Source organism: Colobus angolensis, unplaced genomic scaffold (assembly GCF_000951035.1).
Source record: "Colobus angolensis palliatus isolate OR3802 unplaced genomic scaffold, Cang.pa_1.0 Scaffold10, whole genome shotgun sequence".
Classification (NCBI taxonomy): domain Eukaryota; kingdom Metazoa; phylum Chordata; class Mammalia; order Primates; family Cercopithecidae; genus Colobus; species Colobus angolensis.
In genome coordinates this window covers 18086839-18114465 of record NW_012110919.1, presented here as the reverse complement: position 1 = coordinate 18114465, position 27627 = coordinate 18086839, and the positions used below count along the sequence as shown (strand labels likewise).

Here is a 27627-nt window from a genome sequence, read left to right as displayed (position 1 = left end):
AAAAAAAAAAAAAAAGTAATGGCAAATAGACTGATCCCCAGAGGGCTTATGAAACTTGCTTAGTTTGTTACTTTGCTCACTCACTTACCCATTCATCCACCCACACACCTTTCTCCTGGTTCTCCTCCTATCTCTTTGGTTGCTTTGTGTCAGCCTCTTTTGCCAATTCTCTTTTCTATTCCTGTTTTGTTAATGTTGGAATATTCAAGGGTTGAGTTTGTAGACAAATTCATTATTTTTACTCATTCAATTTGTGATCTCATCCAGTTTTATGGCTTTTTATAGTCTCTGCACTCTGATGACTCCCTAAATCAGCAGTCCCTAACCTTTTGGCACCAAAGACTTGGCCAGTTTCATGGAAGACAATTTTTCCACAGACTGGGGCTTGGTGGGTGGTTTCAACATGAAACTGTTCCACCTCAGATGACCAGACATTAGATTCTCATAAGGAGCACACAACCTAGATCCCTTGTATGCGCAGTTCGCAATAGTGTTTGTGCTCCTATGAGAATCTAATGCCCCAGCTGATATGACAGTAGGCGGAGCTGAAGCAGTAATGCTCACCTGCTGCTCACCTCCTGCTATGCAGACCAGTTCCTAAAAGGCCATGGACCAGGCCCTGGGGTTGGGGGGGTTGGGGACCCCTGCCCTAAATTATATCTCCATTGTTGATTTCTCCCCTGACCTCCAATTTTTTTTTTTAATCATCAAAATTATAGGATTTTACAAAGAGCTATGGAAACTAATAGATTTAAATAAGGGCAGAAATTATATTAAAATTGACTCACTTTCATTTTCTAAGATAATTATATCTATGATAGATCTATATAGAGGATATTCAATCTAACACAATATTAAATACACTGCCTCCCCCTTACTTACACTTACAGACTGATTACAGAGCAAATTAAAGTATCCTGAAGTCATCCTGTTAACTAGTGCTTTTCAGGCTAGTGATTTTAGACTGGAATGTGCATTCCAAACACCTGGGGATCTTGTTAGAATGCACATTCTGATTCAATTAAGCGTTGGTGGGACCCATGACTGATTCCTTGTTTCTTTTTTCTAACCTTCTTAAATTTTTATGTGTACCACACAATTTTTTTTTTTAGTTTTTTTTTTTAATTTTTAATTTTTGGCCGGGCATGGTAGCTCACAACTGTAATCCCAGCACTTTGGGAGACCAAGGCAGGAGGATCGCTTGAAACCAGGAGCTCGAGACCAGCCTGGGAAACAGCGAGATCCTGTCTCTACAATAATAATAATAATAATAATAATAAACTATTTAAAAAGAAAAAAATTTTTTTAAATTGTTGTGGGTACATAGTAGTTATATATTTATGGGGTATATGAGATATTTTGATACAGGCATACCATGCATAATAATCACATCAGGGTAAATGGGGTATCTACCATTTACACTTTGTGTTACAAACAATCCAATTATACTTTTAGTTGTTTTTAAACTACACAACAAATTATTGTTGATGCCACCCTGTTGTGCTATCAAACACTACATCTTACTCATTCTATTGAACTACATTTTTGTACCCATTAGCCATCCCCACTCCTCCTTCTCCCCCCACACCCACACTATCCTTCCCAGCCTCTGGTAACCATCATTCTATAGGTACAATGTTGTACAGCAGATCTCTTGATCTTAATAACTTTACATTATTGAAATTTTATATCTATTGAATAATAACTCCCCATCTTCTCCACAGCCCCTGGTAACCACTATTCTACTCTGTTTCTGACCTCCAGGCTTCTATAGACCTCTAAAACTTAGCAGGTCCTAAATAGGACTCTTGAAGTTCCCACCAGGGCCGGGCACGGTGGCTCAAGCCCGTAATCCCAGCACTTTGGGAGGCCGAGACGGGCGGATCACGAGGTCAGGAGATCGAGACCATCCTGGCTAACACGGTGAAACCCCGTCTCTACTAAAAAAGGCCGGGCGCGGTGGCTCAAGCCTGTAATCCCAGCACTTTGGGAGGCCGAGATGGGCGGATCACAAGGTCAGGAGATCGAGACCATCCTGGCTAACACGGTGAAACCCCGTCTCTACTAAAAATACAAAAAACTAGCCGGGCGAGCTGGCGGGCGCCTGTAGTCCCAGCTACTCCGGAGGCTGAGGCAGGAGAATGGCATAAACCCGGGAGGCGGAGCTTGCAGTGAGCTGAGATCCGGCCACTGCACTCCAGTCCCGGCGACAGAGCGAGACTCCGCCTCAAAAAAAAAAAAAAAAAAAAGAAGTTCCCACCAAACCTGTTCCTCATGCAGTTTTCCATCTCATTAAATGGTAAGTCCATTCTCCCAAGTGCTTAGTACAAAAACCTTGGAAATATCCTTGATTCCTCTCTTTAATATCCATCCATCAGCATATTATGTCAGCTCCACCTCTGAAATAACCCACAATCCAACCACTTCTCCCCACCTCCTCCAGCATTACCAAGTCCAAGGTACCAATATTTCTCTCTGGACTAATATCAAAGCCTCGTAAGTGGTCTCTGCTTCCATGCTGGTCACTCTCTAATTCATTTTCTACATAGCAGCTAGGATGATCCTTTGAAAGTCAGATCATGTCACTCCTCAAAGTTCTCTAGTTCCCATGGCTTCTCATCTCACAGTAAAAGGCAAGGTCCTTACAACTTCCTTACAGGATTCCACATAATCTGGCTTCCTGCTACTTCTTCGACTTCATTTCTACTATTCTCCCTGCCTATGCTGTTACAGACACACAGACCTCCATGGACCTTCTTAAACATGCCAAGTACTTTCCTGCCTCAGGTCTTTTGCATTTGCTTCTCTTTCTGCCCAGAAACTCTTTTTCTAGAAACTTGCAAGGCTCTCTCCTTACTTCCCTCAGGTGTTTGCCGAAATGTCACTTATAGGAGACATTCCCTGACCACTCTATATCACTAACCTTTAGCACTCTCTTTTTGTAACACCTCCACCTCCTTACTCTGCCATAACCTTCCTCATAGCACTTATCACCACCAGACATAGCATATAATTATCTGTTTACTTGTCTGCCTCCTTCCACAAGACCAAGTTCCACTAGGGCAGAGATTTCTTTGTTTTGTTTACTGCTCTCTTCCCAGTGTCTAGCATATTACAGGTGTTTAATGAATATTTGCTGGTTGAAGGAAAAATGAATTAATTCAAGTAGCTTTTATTAAGTGCCTTCTATTATATAAGCTAGGCCCTGTGCTAAGAAATGAGGGCAGAAACAAAGTCAAATAGGAACTTACTGTGCACCTATTATATCCCAGACCCTTTATGTATATATAATTTTACTTGATGCACTCAAATGACTTTCTTCCCTCTCTCTCTTTCTGTATCAAGTACCTACCATGTATCAGGAGATATCAGAGGCAGGAGAGACAGCTATAAACAAAAATGGAAACTAAATCTCAGAAAATTGAGTAACCTATCCAAAGTGTTTACGGAATCCATATTTCAGTCTCTGGCTGGGTAGAACAAAATACTAGGCAGAAAGTAATTGCACAATAAATCCTTACTACTGTGAACCATTATTGAACCATACTTAGTACATCTCCCATTTCTAGAAGAATGAAACATGTAACAAATGATTTCATGTAGTATATGCCTATAGTACCTAGAGTACAGAATCTATGAACAAAGATTATCACGTAAAAATTTTGTTAGCTACGTTTCTGGTTTCTTAAAACAAATTTTTAACAAAATTTTGTTGTTATTGTTAAATACCACTCCCAAACTGCATATGTATTTCCCCCTAGAATACTTACCTCCAACAAATTTTTTCTTTGACAAATCTTGTCCAGTTTCTTTTTCAAATCCCCCAAATACTCACTGCTTCTATAAGCCTCCCCAGAATAATACAACCTAGGTCAGTAATTTCTACCACTTGTTTTCTTTTCTATCTCCCAAATACAGAATATAGACCAATTTCCTTTGGGTATGCATGAGTTGGATTTAACCAGGTATTTACTACAGGGCATAATAAGAAACCAAGGTTCCACTTACATTATTATAAGAGTTAATCATCTGTACTTTAAATTCTGCCTTTCTTGATCGTAACAGTCTACAGTGCATCCTCTTCAGCAGGAAAGTTGATTTCTGTATTATGCCTTGTATCTTTAGTTATTTCACCTGTCATGTTTCATCTCCTTACCTCTACTGTCATGTTTCTTGAAGACAGACAGTGGGTCACATAATCTTTTATAAGGACACAATATGTGGCCCAAGGCCTTCACATTAAGAAGCTATTTAATGAACAGTTTTTTTCTTTTTTTGCTATTTTCTTTAGAGATAGCAAAATATAAACAGTTTAGGTGTACCTGGATCCCTTACGGAAAAAAGCAAAAATACAGAAAAAAAGTATTTTCATTTACTGTGCTTCACCAACTCCTCCTAGTCAAGGGAGAATGTCTTAAAATAATCAAATGTGGAAATGACCTTAATTAATTAATCTTGCTTAAATCATTATTCATGCTTTTTGGGGATCTCTCTTCTTTCAACAGACTGTAAATTCCTCAAAGATGGTCTCTATTTTCTAATCTTTCCTTATCAGCACTACCTATTAGTGTGTTCTAGATAGAGTAAGGTGCTTACTAAATCTTGACCATAAATACAGAGGGAAAAAATGAACCTGGTTCATTTATTAGGGGAGATTCTATGTAGTGACAAATGAACAATTGGGTGAATGGTGGTACCATGTGTTGAAATGTGGAAAGAAGGAGAAGAAATAGGTTGGAGGAATGAAAATCAAGATATTAGTTTGAGGTATGTTAAACTTGAGATACCTACTACGCATCCAAGGGGAGGAGATGAGTGGCAGTTCATTGTTTAAGTCTAGAGCTTAGGTGACAGGTCAGGGCTGGAGATACAAATTTGAGAGTCATCAGCATATATGGATGACTCTTGAATGAGATCACCAAGGCAGCAGAGATAGAGACAAGATAGTATTGCCTTGGGGCACTCAAACATTTAGGGTCAGGAAAAGGAGGATGATCACAAACAGGTTCTCTATTGTGTCCCAGAAACCAAGTGAAGAAAGTATTTCAAGGAGGAGGCAATACTTACATCAAATTCTATTGGATAATTTAAAGAAGATTTGAGAACTATTAGATTTGGCAATGTTGAGTTGATGACTCTGATAAACACCTTCGCAGTGGGGCGGAAGGCATGTAGCCTCATTACAGAGGGTTTAGGAGTCAAAAAGGAGTAAAAAGAATAGAGAGAGTGAGAGTATGGAAAACCTTCCGAGGAACACTGCATAAAGAGTAGCACAGAAATAGAAAGGCAGCTTGAGAAGTGGGATAGGGGAAGGTGTTTTTGTTTTTAAGATGAAAGATGTGTTTGGGTGCTGACTTAAATGATCCAATACATTTTTAAAAATGATTAATATAAGAAGAGAGAGGGGAAATAAATGCAGGTGCAAAGTTCATGAGAAGGAAAGAGATCCAGGACAAATGCTGGCCACAGACAGAAGTAGGAATGATTCATCCATTGTGACAGATTGGAATACAAGGGATATGGCAGTACAGATGCAGAGAGCAGATGCAATGGTGGAAAGATAAAGTTTTTTTTTTTAATTTCGTGGTGAAATAGGAAACAAAGTCAAGAAATGAGAGTGAGGAGAGGGTAGTAAGCATTGGAGGTGTGAAGAAAAAGGAGCTGTGAAATAGTCATCTTGGAGTTTGCTAAGGAACTGGTTGGGGCTGGTGGTCTTAAACTTAAAGTAGAGTAGTCAAAATGGTTGTGTCATTTTCTCTTATCACGTTCAAGTGCTTGGTGGAGACCCAGAGTAGGCAGAAAGTTGGAGTTAGCCAGTTTGTTAGGTTTTGCCAGGTGAGTATGACTGAGGGAGCGCACAAGGTGCTCGTTAGAGATGTATGGAAAGGAGGGATTATAGTAATCAACCTCAAGTGGAATCTAGCCTGGGTAAGGAAAGAAGACACAAGTGAGTGAAGAACAGTGAAAAAAAATGACAGACTGACAATCCTCAGAGGATGAAAGAATGTTGGATTGAGGGTACTAACTAAGAGAAGGTGCTTGAAATTGGGATTTTAGAGGAGGTTAGTTTCAGGTATTGTTACAATCAAAGTCTTACACTTGTAGTCTAAGATATAATCTGAAAGTTTAAAAATCACCCTTATTTTTTCTTTTTCAACCCATATTCCAATCTATCAGCAAGTTCTGTGAGCTACTGTTAAGACATATTAAAATATTAAAACATATCCCCAAGTATGAACTCTAACCACTACCATCCTACTCCAAACTTGCAACACCAGTTATCTTTTGGACTTGTCTCCTTGCATCCATTTGTGTTCCACTATGTCAATCCTACAAATAGTAGCCAGGATATCTTTTTTTTTTTCTTTTTTTTTGAGACAGAGTCTTGCTCTGTCCCCCAGGCTGGAGTGCAGGGGCGCGATCTCGGCTCACTGAAAGCTCCGCCTCCCGGGTTCACGCCATTCTCCTGCCTCAGCCTCCCGACTAGCTGGGACTACAGGTGCCCGGCACAGCGCCTGGCTAATTTTTTGTATTTTTAGTAGAGACGGGGTTTCACCATGGTCTCAATCTCCTGACTTGTGATCCGCCCGCCTCGGCCTCCCAAAGTGCTGGGATTACAGGCGTGAGCCACCGCGCCCGGCGCCAGGATATCTTTAAGCATAAATAAGGTCACATCACTTCCCCTCTTAAAACACTCCAGTATCTTCTCATCTCACTTAGAAGAGAATGAAAAGTCCTACACCGCCTGCTGTATCTGGCTCTTGTTACTTCTCTTCACCTACCACTCTCCCCCTTGCATATTGTGGCCTAGGCACACTGGCCTTCTTGCTTTTCCTTAAGTATAGCAAAGCATCCTCTTGTCTTGGGGGTTGTGAACTTGTTCTCTCAGGGACATTCCTTTCCAAACATTCTCAGAGATACTCTTACTTCTCCACCTTTCTGTTCAAATGTCATTTCAGAGAGGTCCTCCCTTGTACCCTTAAAGTGTCTCCTTTCTCTTAAAATCCTTTATCTTTCTTCAGAACGCTTATCACCACCTGCCATTATATTTTATATTTGTTTACTTTTTGTCCCCCCTCTATGAAATCAACTCCCCAAGGGGAAAGACTTCATCTGTTGTTCAATGCCCAAAACACAGCACACAGCACATCTCAGTAGCATTTGTTGAATGAATGACTCAAAAAAATACACACTTCTTGATTAAGATTTCAAAGATTTAAAACTGAGTTTCTGATTATCTGAAACAAAATCATTGTGAGAGAATTATTAATTCTATGTTTAAAATGCACATAAAAAGACTAACTTTGCAATGTAATATGCATTAAGCAGTTACCTGATCTTTGAGAAATTTTCGGATGTTTCGATGGGCTCGGGAACATTCGGTTAATAAGCTGAGAACTGGAGTTAGACCCTCTCTATAGCTGCTTCCCTATAAAAAAAACCATATGTTTTTGAAATACATTAGTTTTGTTTCTAACAGTATTACTTTCCTTCATGTAACTGAGGATATTAATTTGTTCTTGAGGTGGGGCCTTTTTTTTTGAGATGGAGTCTCGCTCTGTCGTCCCGGCTGGAATGCAGCGGCTTGATCTCCGCTCACTGCAAGCTCCGCCTCCCGGGTTTACGCCATTTTCCTGCCTCAGCCTCCCGAGTACCTGGGACTACAGGCCCCAGGCGCCCGCCACCTCGCCCGGCTAATTTTTTGTACTTTTAGTAGAGATGGGGTTTCACCGTGTTAGCCAGGATGGTCTGGATCTCCTGACCTCGTGATCTGCGAGGTGGGGACATCTTATGTTACTGAAGCTTACAAGCTATTTTAATAATTCTTTTCCTAACAACATTTCCATTTTATCATCTTCATGTTTACTATTGCCTTTTGTGGTCCTTCCTGGATGTTCCTACATTTTCTAGGATTCCCATGGGCTCAGCCAATGGGCTTGAATGAAGCAAAATTTTGGTGACTGGCCTATGCTACCTTGCTGCCTTTTAATATAGATACCTGACAAAGTGAGTGATAGACCAGAGAATGTAAGCAGCTCACAACAAATGGAAAATTGGCACGGTCTTCTTTTCTTTTTTTTGGGAAGATGTCTTTTAGGTATTATGAAGAATATTTAGCAAGTTTTTGGGGGAATATTTTTTATTTCTAGGACTTACAAAGTAACAACATGGAAGAGTAATTAATTTTTCCTTTGTTTTCAAGCACTAGTCATAATTTTGGTGCTGCATGAACATAATTTTCAGCATTAAACAAATAAATTAACATGGCTTCAGCAATTTATCATGTATTGTAATAAACTGCTTTCCAAAGTAAAAACAATTATGCAACGTATCAGTTTCAAAAAAGCTTACATTTAAAAATCATGCTCGGTGATGTGTGTCTGTATGTATGGCACATTTACATTTTTTGGAAGCATCTTCCCAGGGCTTCTATTTTATCAGCCTTACCTTGTCTATTCTCTTCTCCATAAAATTGAGTAAAACATGAATGGCCTCCATATTCATACCATTGTATACCATGGTATTGTTTTTCAAAACTGTTTCTTTCTCAGCTGTTTTATTACTGGGCAGTTCATCTAGAGTCGTTGCCTCTTGGGCTGTTTCTTCATGGGTTAATGGACAAATGAGAACATCCAAACAAGAGACCGGAACATTGCTTAAAAGGTTGACTGCATTGCTGAAAAGCAATTAAAAAAAATACAATATTTTAACTTGACTGAATAGTCCTTTAAAATGCAAACATAATAAGAAGTTCAAAAGTGACTTTTAAGAGTCAATTAAAATATTTCTTTTCCAAAATGAGCCATTAATATTACTTGGCACTTACTATGAGATAGGAAATAAAAAACTGTTTCAAATATATGTTGTACAAATTAGAAAAAACAAGTGTTAAATAGACAGACACAATCACATGATGTCATGTCCCTTTCTGAAATGCTAAAACAGAAATTAGTGAGCTTTAATGCCAGCTCTTTAATTTTATTATGGCAACAATGCTAGCTTTGCATTTCTTCCCTGGGGTTTGAAATCCTTTTGTGGATCCACTGGTGTTTTATTATTCCTTAGATTACAACATAAAGCATTTGAGAAGCACTGCAAATAAGCAGCTTATCAGGAGAAACATTAAAACTAAATATTGTAGAATTAAGTTTTATTCTTTCTAAATGTAGAAAGTACAATTTTAAAATCATCCCATTTTTTGTAAGACATATGCAGAAAAGGGGAAATGGAATTTTTTCTCTCTTTCTCATCATCAGGTCTCTAAATGAAGTTAATATAGCTATTTCTAATCTCTAGCCCCTAGGCCTTTCAGCTGTGTATTAATGAATACACGAGCCTGGGATGCACGCCAGTAGGGGGAACCCAAACCTTGTATTTTTGGCATTCCCTAAAAACCTTGTTCTGTTGTTCAATGTACAAAAGATTAAAATGACACTAACAATTTCAAAATTAGATGTGTTCTCAACAAACATATTTTCTTCCATGAATTATTTCATATTCTTTCATCTAAAAGGAGTGGTGGTGTTCTGGGTTAACTGGCTCTTATACGCCTATGCCTCAGAACTTCCTGATCAACAATGGAAAGACAGGCATTTCATTTCCTAGTGACAGAGAAGCAGATCTAAAAATAACCACATCCTGACTAAAAATAAACTCCTGCAAATGCAATTTAAAAGTCTAACCACTTGGAAATCAAATTTAGAGCTTAATCTATCTGATACTATCTTAATTTAGACCAGTAGCTCCTTTTACTTTATAGTGACACCCTAAAAAATAAAGCAAAACAAACAGAAAAACAAAGAAATAGAAATACAAAAATTTTTCTTTCCTTTACCCTGAATTGTGCTCCACTTCCCCAAGAATGAATATTTCCTTTCTTTTTATATTATGGAAAAATAAAATCTGGTAAGAAATCAGTTTAAAAGTTAGACAATGCAGAACAGAAGGTGGTAATGTATAGGGCATCAAAAAAATGAATGAAGAGCAAAAAATAATTTAACAAGTCCTATGAATAAATGGTTCCTAGTAAAATACAAGTTACTTGGTTGTCCTCACTAAAACCAAATACTGCTGCTGTAATTGGTGTTATGCACAAATTCTCTATATTTGGTTATTTGTAAATAATCAAAGGTGGCTGAAATACAATGCTTTCCCCAAAAACTTTCTCTTAAAACTTTTTTGCAAATATCTGTAGTTTATCTTACCTATAGTTCAGAATGTTTCGCTTCTATCTTAAGCATTTGGAAACTGTTACTAAATAATACCATAGATTCATTGAGAATAAAAGGGGGGAAATAACTCTACCTTAGAATTATTTTCAAAAACTGTATACAAGCCATTCTGAAATGTTACGATTTTTTCCCTAAACATCAGGCAATAGGCTCTTGAGTCCACAGACCGTATGATTTTCTGAACCTACCAGAGACCAGATTGAAAAGTTTAAGATGGGACATTTCATTACAAAGGAATGTTTCCCCTTTAAATTCGTTTAAAGTAAGCAGTTCCCAGGAATTCAGTAAATTTAAGAAACCAAATGTATAGAGTTTGATTCAACAAATATTTGGAGGTTTTAGGCTTTTCAAGAAAAGTTCCCATTTTCTTACTTTTTATTTAACAACTCGGTTTCCAAACAACTACAAAATTAATTTTCTGGCTCACTGTGTTTGAGCTATTCTTTTTAAGTAAGGAAGGCCAGCTTTTTGAGCTCTGTCACTTCTCTGACAGTTTTATTTGTGGTACAAGAGTGTATGAAATTCTCCAGCTACCAGGAAGTCAGTGACTATGCACAGATCTGCACAATAGTGTTTGCATTCCTACTCCAGGGGGTAGAAATACTGTGTATATTACACTCCCCTTTTCAGCTTCCTAGAGATCATTAATCACTGAGACATGACATCCTCCCGCTCATGCTCCCAGCCCCCTCCTGATATGCAGATTCAAAAGCAAGACCTATTTAGAACTCCTTAATGCCCTGATTAAAGCCTTTTCAGCTGTAGGAGAGGAAAGGCAATCTAAAATCTAGTCCTCTGTGAATTGCTGGACAAAAACATGAAATGACACTGAAGAACATGATATGGCACATGTAGATCCATAGCTGTTAATAAATCTTCCTGGTCAAATGTATCTTCTTTATATTTGGGACTTATATATCTTTTTTCAAGACTGAAAAGTCTACGTAAATGAATCTGAAAATCTCCAAAAGATTTTCCTTTTGCCCTCTTTATTCATTAAAAAAAACAATTGTTTTTGAGATAGAGTCTCTTGTCCAGGCCAGAGCGCAGTGGCGTGATCACGACTCACTGCAGCCTTGACTTCCTGGGCTCAAATAATCCTCCCGCCTCAGCCTCCTGAGTAGCTGGGACCACAGGCACATGCCACCATGCCCCTCACTATTTTTTTAATTTTTAGTAGAGACAAGGTCCTACTATGCTCCCCAAGCTGGTCTCAAACTCCTGGCTCAAGCAATCTTCCTGCCTTGGCTTCCCAAAGTGCTGGAATTACAGGTGTGAGCCACTGCACCGAAACCCCTCAAAATCTTTGAAAAGTAATTTTTTTTCTTTTGTGGTAAGAGCACTTAACGTAAGACCTATTCCCTTAGCAACATTCTAAGTACACAATACAGTATTGCTAACTATAGGCTCTGTTACACAGATCTCCAGACCTTATCTTGCATAACTAAAACTTTGCATCTTTTGACTGCACCTCCCCACTTGCTCCTCTCCCCAACCCCAGATTACCACTATTCTACTATCTAGTTCTACAAGCTTCACTATTTTAAACTCCTTATAAAAGTGGGATCATGGAGTATTTGTCCTGTGTCTGGTTTATTTCACTTATCATAATGTCCTCCAGATACGCCCATGTTATTGCAAGTGATGGGATTTCCTTCTTTTTTTAAAGGCTGAATACTCCACTGATTGTGCTGTGTGTGTATATATACATATACACATTTTATCCATTCATCTGACTGATAGACATTTAGGTTGTTTCGATATCTTGGCTATTGTGAACAGTGCTGTAATGAACATGTGATGAGAATGCAGATATCTCTTTGAAATAGTGATTTTATTTCCTTTGGATATACTCCCAGAAATGGGATTACTGAATCAAATAATTCTATTTTTCATCTTTTGAGAAACCTCCACACTGTTTTTCATAATGGCTACACTAATTTACATTCCCACCAACAGTGTAAAAACATTTCCTTTTCTTGACATCCTTACCATCGGTTATCTTTTGTTTTTGAGGTTTTTTTTTTTTTTTTGGTAATAATCCTTCTAACAAGGTATGAGATGATATTGAGGTTTTGATTTGCATTTCCTTAATGATTAGTGATGTTAAGTACCTTTTCATGTACCTGTTGTCTGTCTGTATGTCTTCGTTGGTTAAATGTCTATTCACATTTTTGCCCATTTTAAAAATCAGATTTTTTTTTCCTTGATATTAAGAGTTCTTTATAGGTTTTAGATATTAACCTCTTAAGGTATATGGATCGAAAATACTTTCTCTCATTTCATAAGCTGCCTTTTCATTTTGATGACTGTCTCCTTTGCTGTGCAGAAGTTTTCCAGTTTGATGTAATTCCACTTGTCTACATTTGCTTTTGTTGCCTGTGCTTTTGGTGTCATATCCAACAAGTCACTGCCAAGACCAGTGTCCATAAGCTTTTTCTCTTACGTTTCCCGCTCCTGCTCCTCTGCTCCTCCTTTTTTTTTTTTTTTTGACAGGGTACTGTTCTATTGCTCAGGTTAGAATGCAGTAGTGTGATCACAGCTCATTACAGCCTCAACCTCCCAAGTTCAAGTGATCCTCCCACCTGAGCCTCCTGAGTAGCTGGGACTACAAGTGTGTGTCACCATGCCTGGCTAATTTAAGTGTTCTTCTAAGAGTTTTATTGTTTTAGGTTTTACATTTAAGTCTTTAATCTATTTTGAGTTGATTTTTGTATATGATGTGACATAAGGATTCAATTTCATTCTTTAATTGAAATCCAGTCTTCTCAAAACCATTTATTGAGGAGACTATTGTTTTTTCCCATTGTGTATTCTTGGCACCCTTTTTGAAGATAACTATCTATGTGTGGGTTTATTTCTGGACTCTTTCTTTTGTTCTATTGGTCTATATGTCTGTTTTATGCCAGTACAAAAACTGTTTTGATGACAAAGTTGATGGCCTTGATTATGGTAATACCTCTCAGGTGTTTACTTAGAATTCCAAACTCATCAAGTTGTATACATTAACTATGTACAGCTTTTTATATATCAACCAAACCATAATAAAACCATCTGAAATGATTCAGGCAAAGAAAAGAATGATCCCCGACCAGGTGTTTTGGCTCACGCCTGTAATCTCAGCACTTTGGGAGGCTGAGGCGGGTGGATCACCTGAGGTCAGGAGTTCGAGATCAGCCTGGCCAACATGGTAAAACCCCATCTCTACTAAAAATACAAAAATTAGCTGGGCGTGGTGGCACGTGCCTGTAATCCCAGCTACTTGGGAGGCTGAAGCAGGAGAACTGGCTGAATCCAGGAGGCAGAGGATGCAGAGAGCCAAGACTGTGCCACTGTACTCCAGCCTGGGCAACAGAGTGAGACTGTCAAAAAAAAAAAAAAAAAACCCAAAAGATTTTCAGATGTAAATAAATAATTTTATTTAATCTAACTCAATCCAGTAATTATTTATTATTTACTTGTGCCAGGCACTATTTCAGGCAGGTATTATAAAGAAAATAAAGAAAAACATTCCTGTCCTCACAGAACTTATTTTCTGGCATGGAGAGAAAAGTCAATACAATTTGTTTAAGTTAATTAATTAAATAATATGCTAGAAGGTGGTAAGTGCTCTGGGGGAAGAACCCAGGAGGGTAAACTAGTATGTATGGGTTGTTCTTTTTTTTTTTTTGAGACAGAGTCTCGCTCTGTCACCCAGGCTGGAGTACAATGGCGCCATCGTGGCTCATTGCAACCCCTACCTTCTGGGTTCAAGCGATTCTCCTGCCTCAGCCTCCTGAGTAGCTGGGATTACAGGCGTGTGCCACCATGCCTGGCTAATTTTTGTATTTTCAGTAGAGATGGGGTTTCACCATGTTGGTCAGGCTGGTCTTGAACTCCTGACCTCGTGATCCGCCTGCCTCGGCCTGGCAAAGTGCTGGGATTACAGGCGTGTGCCACCACGCCCGGTCGAGTTATACTTTTAAACAAGATGGTTAGGGAAGACTTCACTGAGATGAGTCATTTAAATGACTTGAAGGGATTAGAGAGTGAGTAATGTGACTGAGGAAGGAGCATCAGAGGAAGAAGAGTAAAAGCAAAGGTTCTGGGGCAAGAGCAGTAGCATGTCTGAAGAACAGCAAAGAAGTTGGTGTGGCTGACCCACCACACATAAGAGGAGTAGGATATGACATCAAGTATATCATGGAGAGGACCAGATTGGTCCTGTAGGATATTATAACTTTAATTCTTACTCTGATGGAAATGGAAAATCATTCATTGCAGGGTTTTGCATGATGAAATCCTCTTAACTTAGGTTAAAAGGGTCACTCTGGCTACTGCACTGAGGACAGTCAGTAGGACATCAAAGGTAAGGGAGAATAGTTAGGATGTTACTGCAATAATTCAGGTGACTGAACAAGGTATTAACAGTGAAGTGGTTCATTCGATACATATTGAAGGATTTCCTGACAGGCTAGCGTGGAGTTTGAGAGAATCCAAAGTTCTAGCCTTAGCAAGTGAAAAGCTGGAGGTGCCATAAACTGAAATTCGGAAACACTGCAAGAGAAGTAGCTTTTTAGGGGACGATAGAGAGTTTAATTTTGGATGTTAAGTTTGGGGTGTCTAGCTGACATCCAAGTGGAGATGTTAATAGGAAATTAGCTGTGTGAGTCTGGAGTTCAGGCAGGGAGATCAGGGTTAGAGAGAGATATAAACTGACAAGTCATTGGCATGTAGATGGTATTAGAGAAGACTGTATTAGATCAGTAAAGTAGTGAATGTGGATTAAAAGACTATGAAAGCTAAGCCTGGAGCACTCTGTCATTCAGAGGCTTGAGTAGTAGACAAAGAACTTATAATTAGTGAGGTAAGAGGAAAACCAAGATAGCATGGTATCTAAGAATGGAGTGATGATCTGTGTCAAATGATGCTGACAGATCAAGTAAGAGGATGACTGAAAAATGTCCATTGGATTTAGCAACACAGAAGTCACTAGTGACCTTAACAATAGCCATTCTGGTGGAGTAGTGAGGCTAAAAGCCTTGGTGAACTGGATTCAACAGAATAGTAGAGGAATCAGATAGTCACCACTTAAAGGAGTTTTTCTACGAAGAACAAGAGAGGACTACAGCAGCAGCAGGCGGGTAAGCTTCAAGAAAACTTTGAATGGAAAGACCCCTGAATCCTACTCTCAGTGCAATACCTTTTAACCCATAGTGACCAGGTCATTGTTCTCTAAATGTGCTGTAGACATATGCTCTTTTCTGTATTTGTGCATGTTTTCTCCTGCCTAGAACATTTTCATTCTTTAAGACTAGCTCAAACCTCACTTTATTCATTCAACAAATATAATATTTGCTATGCCTTGTGCTACGTGCCAGGTATAAAAAAGAAAATAAACTCCTTTTCCTAAGGGAAGGCAGCATAACATAATTTGTAAAGCACTGGGTTTGAATTCTAGTATGCCTTAGGCAAATTATATAACCTCTTCTAAGCCTAGTCCTACCTCTAAAATAAAGGAGCTTAAACTTACCAGGTTGATGTTGGTATTAAATGAAGAAAGGCATGCAAAGCATTCTTCCTGGCACATAGTAAATGTCAACAATTAAGGAGCTTCTGAACAGCAGACATATTCCACTATAAGAGGGAATAGCAAAAATTTGGAGGAATGAGAGATTATGGTACTTGTGGAGAACTGAAAACAGGTTCCTAAACCTAAAGCAAATGATAAGGCCTCTAAAGGAGGGGTCTTAGCAGGTAATAAGGACCAGAAAGGTCTATTCATGTATGTATGAAATGGGGTGGGGACATTATAAAAAGTCTTGTATGTTATGATAAGGTAACTTACTGATGACCTTAAACCAGAGTTGTGCTGGCAGAGGAGTAGATGCAGAAGCCTGATTATAGTGGGCTGAAGAATGAATAGCGGGTAAAGCCATGGAAACGGTAAGTACAAACCAGTAGTCTGCAAAGTGAGGTGGATGCAACCCTAGAGGTATATAAGATGATCCACTGGGTGTGGGAAGAAAATAGTCCTTTTTTTTTTTTTGAGATGGAGTCTCGCTCTGTCGCCCAGGCTGGAGTGCAGTGGCCGGATCTCAGCTCAATGCAAGCTCTGCCTCCCGGGTTTATGCTATTCTCCTGCCTCAGCCTCCCGAGTAGCTGGGACTACAGGCGCCTGCCACCTCGCCCGGCTAGTTTTTTTTGTATTTTCAGTAGGGATGGGGTTTCACTGTGTTAGCCAGGATGGTCTCGATCTCCTGACCTCGTGATACGCCTGCCTCGGCCTCCCAAAGTGTTGGGATTACAGGCGTGAGCCACCGCGCCCAGCCACAATAGTTCTATTTTTATTAGTTTTATCTAGAAAGTTGAAAAGAAATTAAGCTTTACTAATTGACACTGAATTGACACTGGTACCCAGACCTGAACCATAAATCAAATGTTCCCCATGTCACAAACAAAAGGAAAGCATCTTGAGGGAAGAGTTAAAATTCCACGTTACAGAAGGGTAGCAGTAATGTCCTTCCTTCCTGGTCATTCATTCGCTTTCTTCACTGGTCATATTACAATTTACATATGCCCACTTAACTGGGTTTATATATTTTATCCAGTTTTAACTAAACCAATTCTTGTAAAATGAATAAACTATTTTAAATAAATCCTATAATATAAAGACACCAACATTGAAGATAATAAGTAGCATAAGCAAAAGATAAGAAAATGGCAGAGTCTTTTGTATGCCATATCATGAGTCAAAACAAGGACAATCCAAACAGATCTGACAAGAAGCTAGTTTTAGAAAAACTGGAAATTATCTGTAACATGAATTTACAACTACTACGATACTAAGGAGTCTTGCCTTAAGTACTGTATTAGTCCCATAAAGGAATAGCTGAGACTGGGTAATTTATATAAAGAAAGGCTTATTTGGCTTACAGTTTTGCAGGCTGTACAAGCATGACACTTGTATCTTATTGGCTTCTGGTGAGGGCCTCAGGAAGCTTACAATTATGGTGGAAGACGAAGGGAAAGCAGGTGTATCATACAGCAAGAGCAGGAGCAAGAAAGAGGGGGAGAAGGTGCTAGGTTCTTTTAACAGCTAGATCTCGAGTGATCACAGAGTGAGAACTCACTTGTTACAGGGAGGACAGCACCAAGCATTCATGAGGATCTACCCCCATGACTCAAACACCTCCCACTAGGTCCACCTCCAACATTGGAGGTCACCTTTCAACATGAGATTTGGTGGGGACAAAACATCCAAACATATCAAGTATCTAATGTGCCCAGAGCTATCAGCTAATGATAGTTCAAAGCCACCACAATTAACAAGGTACTTAAACAGTAATTGTGCAGAACGTAAAGAAAAACCTCTGCTATTTGATAATTTTTTTTTTTTTTGAGACAGAGTCTCACCCTGTTGCCCAGGCTGGAGTGCAGTGGTGCGATCTCAGCTCACTGCAACCTCTGCCTCCCAGGTTCAAGCAATTCTCCCGCCTTAGCCTCCCAAGTAGCTGGGACTACAGGCATGCATCATCACGTCCAGCTAATTTTGTATTTTTAATAGAGACGACGTTCCTCCGTGTTGGTCAGGCTGGTCTCGAACTTCCAGTTGGCCTCAATTGATCTGCCCACCTCAGCCTCCCAAAGTGCTGGGATTACAGGCGTGAGCCGCCATGCCCAGCTGATAATTTTAAAAGTCTGTGGCAGGTTAATTTTAAAAATCTATTTTAGCCGGGCGCGGTGGCTCCAGCCTGTAATCCCAGCACTTTGGGAGGCCGAGACGGGCGGATCACGAGGTCAGGAGATCAAGACCATCCTGGCTAACATGGTGAAACCCCGTCTCTACTAAAAAATACAAAAAAACTAGCCGGGCGAGGTGGCAGGCGCCTGTAGTCCTGGCTACTCGGGAGGCTGAGGCAGGAGAATGGCGTAAACCCAGGAGACGCAGCTTGCAGTGAGCTGAGATCCGGCCACTGCACCCAGCCTGGGCAACAGAGTGAGACTCTGTCTCAAAAAAAAAAAAAGAAAAGAAAAAAAGAAATTGAAAAAAAAAAATCTATTTTAAAATATTAGTCTGTATGTTATCCCTTTTTATTGTTTATATATAATTTCATTATCTATTTCATATGTCAGCTTAGCAGCATATATATATAAGGTATATGTAAATAAATATATTCAAGGGTGTATTCAAAAATTTTTACTGATTAGGAATATGATCAAAATATTTAGAGGCTAATGGCACAGAAAACACTGTCAAAAAACTTAGCTGTGAAGGGAAGGGAAGAAACAGGGTCATATCTCTGAGGTGATAAAGATCAGAGATTTTTTTTCCTCAAAAAAGGGATAGATCTCAGCATGTCACATATTGAAGGGATAAAGCCCAAAGAAGAGACTGAAGAACGAGAAGAGGAGTTCAATGCTGAAATAAGGCCTCAAGAGGCAGAAGAAAAAGGTGTGGGCATGTTAACCTTGGGCAGGGAGAGAGCCACTTAATTTCCTGAGATTGGCAGAAAACAGGAAAGAACAGGTACATTTTACAGTACATTTATAGGTAGGGATGGGGAATTAAGGGTTTAAGAACGATCCTGCTTGACAGTTTCCAATTAGCCTCTTAAGAGGTCAGCAAGATCATCTATCTATCCATCTCTTCATCCAATTAATATTTATTAAGCATTTACTAAGTATACCTGTTCTAGGTATTGGGTATATAATGGCAGGCAAGACAGACACAATCTTCACTCTTTTTAAGCATACAATTTTCTTTTTTTTTTTTCTCAGATGGAGTCTTGCTCTGTCTCCCAGGCTGGAGTGCAGTGGCCCCATCTCAGCTCACTACAATCTCAGCCCCCTAGGTTCAAGCGATTCTCCTGTCTCAGCCTCCTGAGTAACTGGGACTACAGGTGCCCGCCACCACACCCATCTAATTTTTATATTTTTTGTAGACACGCAGTTTCACAATGTTGGCCAGGCTGGCCTCGAACTCATGACGTCAGGCGATCCACCCACCTTGGCCTTCCAAAGTGCTGGGATTACATACAATTTAATGAAGGAGAGAAACAATAAACAAGTGGAAAAATAAAAGATGAAGATTATTTCAGTTAGTGATAAGTATCATGAAAAATAAAAAGCAGATGATAAGGTAGTGACAAGATATGTGTGTGTGTGGTGGCAGGGGGCTGGGAGGGGGGTCGTAATCTAAATTAGGCAATCATGGAAGGCCTAACTGAGGAAATGACATTTGAGCTAAGTTCTCAGTGTCAAGAAGGACTCAGCCTCTTAAAGATCTGGGAAAAGGATTCCAGGCAGTAGACAAAGAAAGTGTAAAGGCCCTAATAAGGAATCTGTGTCTAAGGAAGAGAAAGAAGAGCAGAGTAGCTTCAATACAGTCATGCAGATTGTGGAATAGTAGGCTCCTGGAGGCAAGGGAAGTGGCTCCTTGCCGTGCAAATGTGTTGCTTGATAACAGAAACACGGATGCTGTTGGGGCAGAGAGTTGCCAAGGTGAAGGCCAATGCCTCAGATCCAATTCCATGGATTCATCCAATACAACACAACCAGAGATGGTTTCCCTCATTCAGAAGTTACTGGCATATTGCCATGATAACAGCATTCTGCCCAATTTATTAGGCAGAGACTCTGACACTTTAGCATGATATTCTGCCCTGAAGTCTTGTGGAAAGGGCTGAGATTTAATCCAGATGTCAGGCTTCAATGGCCATGCTAAGATGTATTTGAAGGCTTTAAGCTCTCTCATAATCTCACAACCCCTACCCCATGTTGCCAGGCCACCCCAAATATCCATAAATAAAAACTAAGTAAAAACATGTTATCTTCTGAGGATAAGGGGGTGCAGAAGGCCTTTAGAGAATTGCAAAGGTTTGGCAGAATCATACACATAGAATGAAAGCAGGAACTGACCAGGGGAAACAGATTTTCTACATGAGACTGCATATCATAAACACATGTACAGTGATAAAAAGTTTTTTCCTCTTAATCCTTAAGACAGAGAAAAGCCATGAAAAGACTTAAAGTAGAAATCTGCTTTTTGAAAAACACCTCTGTGTGCAGTGGAGAAGATGGAGCCATCTGTCAGGTTAGGTAAAACTTTCCCTTAGGGCTCAGCAGCCTATGGAGAAAGAAGGTGGGCTGAGAAAGAAGAAGGTGGGCTGAGAAAGAAGGTGGGCTGAGAAAGAAGGTGGGCTGATCTAGGGTTGAGTGCTTTAAGACTGGCAGGACATGGTAATGGAGTGGAGTAGGTTGAAATGATGAACAAATGTTTTAGAATAGAGATGGAAGAAAGGAAATCTACAAGAGGACTTACAGATAGGAGAAAAAGGAATCATCAGAGGACTAGAGGTCTGGAAAAGGCCAGGACAGGTATCATTTGAGCAAGGAAGACTTTCTTATCATGACAGACCATACGGACGTTGCCCTTTGAATTCTATTAGCAATTATTATTTGAATAATTTACTGGGAGACTACTCAAAAAATATCTGTGATATCTCTCTATTCTTGTCTTGAATTGTTATTTAGCTTTTCGTAACATTTATGTCTTTTCTCCTTATAAAAAAAAATAAAGCAGATGATAAGACAGTGACAAGATATGTGTGTGCGGGGGAGGGGGGTCTTAATCTAAACTGGACAGTAAGGGAATTTAGTCTCCATGTTCCTCCAGGTATGCATTGTGAAGTCTCTAAGAACAGTGCTCAGCTATAGTTCAGAAAACATCTGTTCACCTAGATGACTGTCATTTACAGAGAGTCAGCTTAAAGAGTTAAGAGCTTTATGCTAACAACAAAACCAACCCAAACCCCTTCTCGATCTCTCCAAAGTAAATTCTCCTTTTCTGTATAAGTATATAAACTTATTCATGTCTAATACAGCACTCATCAAAACTCTACTTATTTACTTACAAATCTGTCTTATCTATTGATTAGCGAGTCATGGAGAACAGAGACTGTGCTGTATTCATCTTTGTTACTCAACATAGTGCCTAACACATAGTAGTGCTTAATTAATAAACAGAAATGAAATCACTCAATTTTCAAACATGTATTAAAAGTCTGCCTTGTGTAATTACAAGACTGAGTATTGTTAAAATATTAATACAACCCAAAGAATTCTATAGGTTCAATGCAATCCTTATGAAAATCCCCATGACATTCTTTTGAGAAATAGAAAAACCCACCTTAAAATTCATATGGAATCTCAAGGGACTCTGAATAGCCAAAATAATCTTGAAAAAGAACAAAGCTGGAGAACTCACTCACACTTACTCATTTCAAAACTTACTATAAAGCTACAGTAACCAAAACAGTGTATTACTGGCCTGAAGCCATACAGACAAATGAAATAGAACAGAGAGCTCAGAAATAAGCTCTCACATATATATATATATATTCAAAGGTTTGGTAGAATCATATATACAGGATGAAAGGGGGAACTAACCAAGAGAAACAGATTTTCCACATGAGACTACATATCATAAATACTTGCACAATGATCCCCCACCAATCCTGCTGCCAAAAAGTTTTCTCTTAATCCTTAAGACAAAGAGGAGCCAAAACAAGATTTAAAGCAGACATTGGCTTTTGAAAAACACCTCTGTGTGCAGTGGAGAAGACGGAGCCATCTTAATGAATAAATGAAAAGAGTTATGGAGATGGATGGTGGTGATGGTTGCACATTAAATAGAACCACCAAATTGTATACTTAAAAGATGGCAAATTTTATTTTACTGTATTTTACCACTATAGAAAAAAACTGAAAGAAAAAAAGACTGCTATGTTTAATACATTATATTTAGCATTGTAATAAGCTGTTATTAGGTATTGTATTGCCTATACTGTCCCCTTCAATATGTGAGACAAAATGAATTAGTCTAAACAAAGAAACAGTAACAAAAAGCTTTAGAAATACCAACGTACTCAGTGAGTAAAAGAAAATGAGATTGAGAGCCTAAAATAAATTAAATCAGATCTGATCTTTCCCTCTTCTCATCAGCATATAGGCCATCCTGATTTCTTCCCTTCTCTCCAAAATAAAATAAAACCACAACGACATGCCAACTTTTTTGGGCTAAGTATTTCTGCATAAGCTTGTTGATTATGGACTGGAGTGCCGAAAATACTTTCAGGCACACAGAGATGAACAGAATTAGGATGTCCTTCAATGGAGCAAAAAAGGTGGATCATACCAACAACCTACCTGTTACCACTAAGTATAGACAAAAAGGAAATGAAAGAGAATAGATTTAAAAAACCATCTAAAATGTTGATTAGTGGAAATCAAGGTCAAGGTCTGCTATCTTCGCGCCCTAACTCATTTCATCTCTATGTCCACGACCTCTTGACTTCTCTGAAAAAATGGCACTGTCTTACAAAGACAGAAAAAGTTGCCAGGCTGTTTTTTTTTTAAACTTACTTTTCTCCGAAAGCACCTTTATAGGCTCCTAACATGTATATATCATAGGACTTATCTGGCTTCAGAAACATTTGGATTAAAAGAAAGATTTCTTAACTTGATCACAGGATAAACATAGGCATAGTTCCTAAACAGCATATCAAAATCAACAAACAACTATTAAAGAAATATTTAAAACAGTAAATATTCTAAAAGCCAGTATGTTTATCATAATACTAATAGAAGTAGCACATCAGTGGCACAGTGGCAGTGGTGGTGGCAGCAGCAGCAAGTGCCATTTACTGATTGTTTTCTCGTTGCCAGGGAAGAGGCGCTTTATGAACCTCTCATTTAATCATCATCACAACTCTTTGGGTTTGATGATAATGCAGAACCATACACTATACTACCCAGGGTTACCTATTTTATTAAACTTTTCTTTAAAGCAAATCAAAGTGTCCAAAAAACAGTAAAAACAAACTTAGAAAATAACTTTTAAAAATGGAATTTGAGATGTTACTTTGAAATCCTTTAGAAAAATTTTTATGCTTAAAACACACACACACACAGAAAAACTGTTTTCAGGGGCTTCCTAAAATAGCACTTTGAGGTTAGTGTCATTTTCATTGTATTTAAATGGATTAGCCTACAGTCATTACTGCTCAAAATGATACTAATAACTCTAATTCTGATTAAAGGAACATGCAAGGCCATTCCAGATAAACTGTTAAGTCAGCAGCAACCTCAATCTCCCAGGAAAGTCTTTGAGAAATACTCATAGATCCTGTCTGTGGCTCTAGGCATACTCCTTACTTGCAGTGAAGCTGATACCAAAGTAACTGTTAAGAAAAAAGAAAATTTAAAGAAAACAGCAAGCATCACTAAGGAAAATAAATCTGACTTTAAAAAAAAATCTTTATTTTAAAAACCTCTATTATATAGTTTTGCTCTCTTTCAACAAATACTGGGTGCTGCGTCAAGATATTAAATTCATTATTTGGAGAAATCTTTGGCAATGTATTTGTGACTAGTACAGCAATTTTGGTCAAAGTGCTTTTCTTTCACATCCTTGTATAATTCGTTAACTTGTGATATCTGACTTCTTAAAAAAAAAACCAATTTACGTCGGGTGCGCTGGCTCATGCCTGTAATCCCAGCACTTTGAGAGGCCGAGGCGGGCAGATCACGAGGTCAGGAGATTGAGACCAGGAATCCTGGCTAATACAGTGAAACCCCGTCTCTACTAAAAATACAAAAAAATCAGCCAGGCGTGGTGGTGGGTGCCTGTAGTCCCAGCCACTCAGGAGGCTGAGGCAGGAGAATGGCATGAACCCGGGAGCTTGCGGTGAGCCGAGATTGCGCCACTGCTCTCCAGCCTGGGTGACAAAGTGAGACTCCGTCTCAAAAAAAAAAAAAAAAAAAAAATCAACTTACTCTTGGGCTTATAAGACCGTTTTCTTTTAGTTTTAGGGTCCAAATTTCTAGTGTCTCTTAATTACGAAAAAAAATTACATTGGGTCAAAATGCTTAATAAAATCTTGTTAGGATATGATTTATTGTAGTTAATCTGATTTTCTTAAAGGTACTGTTTTAAGAAAACTAAAGGAATGTTTGATTTGTAGCTACAGAAAAAAATTACACTTTTAATCAAGAAGAAAACAGTCTTTTGACAGGCTGCAGGGCAGGGAGTACACTGAGATAACCTACCAGCAAATTCAGTACAATATCAAATAATAAGTTGCTGATCATAACTAAAATAATATGGATTTGATTGAAAAATAACAATTAAGCATGTTTCATTTTACACTCTGGCTGTGTTTCTATAGTTTTATTTAAGCCATATTTTGGAAAATTGAATATTTTAAGCATTCAAAAAGGAATTTCTACTACTAAGAATAACCCTACGTTAAATGTAGAGTTAATGCCAAAGTAATTTGCTTGCAGATACGAGTTTATCTGAATTGTTTAAAACGTCATTTGTATTCATGTATAATAAAGCACTATGAGTTGTATCATGATGAAGTCAGAACTCTTGTTACAAATCTGATCCAGAATGGAAAGAGAACTGGAAAAATGCATTAATTCTTATTCAGTTGTTCTCAGAGTACGATAAATTTTTACAGCAGTCCATTAATAGTTCTAACGGACAAGTTGCAAAATTTGAACTATTTTGTTTATTTATTTGAGACAGGGTCTCGCTTTGTCACCCAGGCTGGAGCGCAGTGGCGGAATCTCGGCTCATGGCAACCTTCGCCTTCCGAGGTTCAAGAGATTCTCCCACCTCAGCCTCCCAAGCAGCTGGGACTACAGACGTGTGCCACCACACCCAGCTAATTTTTGTATTTTTAGTAGCGATAGGGTTTTGCCAGGCTGAGCTCAAGTGATATGCCCGCCTCAGTCTCCCAAAGTGCTAGCATTACAGGCATGAGCCACGGCACCCAGCTGAACTATTTTATATATTTTATTTATTTTAAAAATTAATTAATTTATTTTTTGAGATGCAGTCTCACTCTGTTGCCTAGGCTGGAATGCAGTGGTGCGACCTTGGTTCACTGCAACCTCCAACTCCCAGGTTCAGCGTTTCTGCTGTCTCAGCCTCCTGAGTAGCTGGGATTACTGGCATGTACCACCATGCCCAGCTACGTTTTTTGTATTTTTGGTAGACACAGGGTTTCACCATGTTGTCCAGGCTGGTCTCGAACTCCTGACCTCAAGTGATCCACCTGCCTCGGCCTCCCAAAGTGTTGGGATTACAGGCATGAGCCACCACGCCCAGCCTATTTTATATATTTTAATACTAGACAGTAGGCCCTAATTCTTTCAAGTTTTTTTAAAAAATAAAACTATCATTGCCAAAATATATACTTTTTGGTAAGTACTCGTCAAATGAAATTAGTCAAGAGTACTGGTTAAGTGTAGTAATTAAAAGCAGGGTTTAAATCCCAGTTCTTCCACTTGTTAGGGCTGTATAATCTCAGATAAATTGCTTGATCTTTCTATGCATCAGTTTCCTCATATTGAAAGGGAAAAATTGCAGAATCTACCTTATAATGTTGGTGTGGTGATTAAAAGAAGTTAATCTTTATAAAGCACTTAGCAAAATGCCACAGGGTAAGTGTTCAATAACTGTGTACTATTACTGTTGTGCTGGATAAAACCAAGAACAGCAACTATTTGTGGCATTTGCAACAAATGCCAAATTCTCTTCTCCTGTTGAGCCTCAATGTAACAAAGTGAAAGGGGGCAGAATAAAAATTTCTCACCAGGGCACAGTAATGATTTCCGTGATCATGATTTCTGACCTACCAGTTACCTGATTTACTGCAGTATTTTCACTTCCTTGTGCTTATAACAATTGAAATTAGATGCATAAAACCAACAAGAACTGATGACGTCCTTCATTGCGATGTCAATACAGAGCTTACCCACCTGTGTAGCTCTTCTGTTTTGTCTTCAGTTGGACCTACGATTAGTAAACAATGACGAAGGACAGCTGCCATTACACGGAACTGATGAGAATCACTCTATGGCAAATAAAAAAGAGGAGAGGAAAAATTGGGGGTTGAATGCCTTAACAGTGGGGTCTGCTACTTTACTACATCTCTTGCCCACCCCAAACAATCATTCTTATACCATACATTGTAGATGGCAGAATATCCTAGGAAGAATTCCTGAGGCAATACTAAGTAAACAGTCACTATCTCATATGAACAACCATAACCACTTCCAGAAATGCTGACCTAGCCACTCTGGTTTACCTTCTTAAGATTCAATTCCACTAGAGATTTTTTTTCATTTCCAAAAAGCCGAAATTCATTTGTTGTATGGTGCACTGTTCAGTTTACTAATCATCATAAAAGTTCCAACAGATGTGATGCTACCAGGTTATTTCAGAGACTGGTTGTACATCCTTAATAAAAATGTCTCATCTTAACTTTCAAAGCAATAAATCCACCAACTTCATTTTAATCAATCTTAATATCCTAATTCCCCCAGAACTACCAGCAAGTAATGAAAAACAAGTGATCTCCAATATTTACTCATTGGCAGTGGTATTAAAGAGACACAGGCAGTTAGAGCAAAGAAGGCCAACAGCAGGAAATAAACTAAGCCCTGAATAATCATTTGGTTTACTTCTTCATTTTTAGTGAGATCTTGGACCATTACACTTTCTTTAATTATCTGCATCAAAGTCATTATCTTTCTTCTTCCAGATTTTAAATAATTAAGAAGACATATGAAATTAGAGATAATTGTGATAGAGAGCCTGGATATGCCATATTTCAGGAAGACTCCAACTACCTCAAAAACTACTAAAAAAGTATAAAACTTTTTTTTTTTGAGATGGAGTTTTGCTCTTGTCGCCCAGGATGGAGTGCAATGGTGTGATCTCAGCTCACCACAACCTCTGCCTCCTGGGTTCAAGCAATTCTCCTGCTCAGCCTCCTGAGTAGCTGGGATTATAGGTGCCCGCCACCACACCCGGCGAATTTTTTTTTAATTTTTATTTTTAGTAGAGACAGGGTTTTTTCACCATGTTGGCCAGGCGGGTCTTCAACTCCTGACCACAGGTGATCCACACGCCTCAACCTCCCAATGTGCTGGGATTACAGGAGTGAGCCACCGCGGCTGGCCAAAACTTCTTAATGTATCATTGATTTCAAGTCCATGTGAAGTGATATATTTTCGTAAGTTACACACATATATCTTATATTCATATATAGAACTCACATAACCCTTCTAGGAAGATGTCTCATAAAATCTAGCAAGCAATTAGAGCACACTTTCACAACTCATAATGTGGACAATAATATTTTAAACATAACATCATCATGTATAGAGTTGGTTGAGAAGAGGGCCTCAGTGGCATAATGGAAATAAAGGCACTGCACTTGCGGTCAGGAGTCTAGGCTGTCACTTCAGACAAGTCATATAGTTTCTCCAAGCCTCAGTTTCCCCACATGAATCTCCAAATACTGGAGGGTTCTGTCAGGGTTACAAAGGATTAAAG

General features: G+C 38.9%; 1 protein-coding gene across 2 annotated transcripts in view; it reads right to left on the bottom strand.

Annotated features, from left to right (window-relative positions):
* RIC8B (RIC8 guanine nucleotide exchange factor B) overlaps positions 1 to 27627 on the bottom strand; it is a 121344-nt gene that overhangs the window by 41387 nt on the left and 52330 nt on the right. For both annotated transcript variants that reach the window (XM_011935496.1, XM_011935489.1), the window contains exons 4-6: positions 26046 to 26140; positions 8449 to 8677; positions 7334 to 7429 (exon numbers count right to left, since the gene is read on the bottom strand). In XM_011935496.1, coding sequence (XP_011790886.1) covers positions 7334 to 7429; positions 8449 to 8677; positions 26046 to 26140 — 420 coding nt within the window. The remainder of the gene's footprint in view (positions 1 to 7333; positions 7430 to 8448; positions 8678 to 26045; positions 26141 to 27627) is intronic.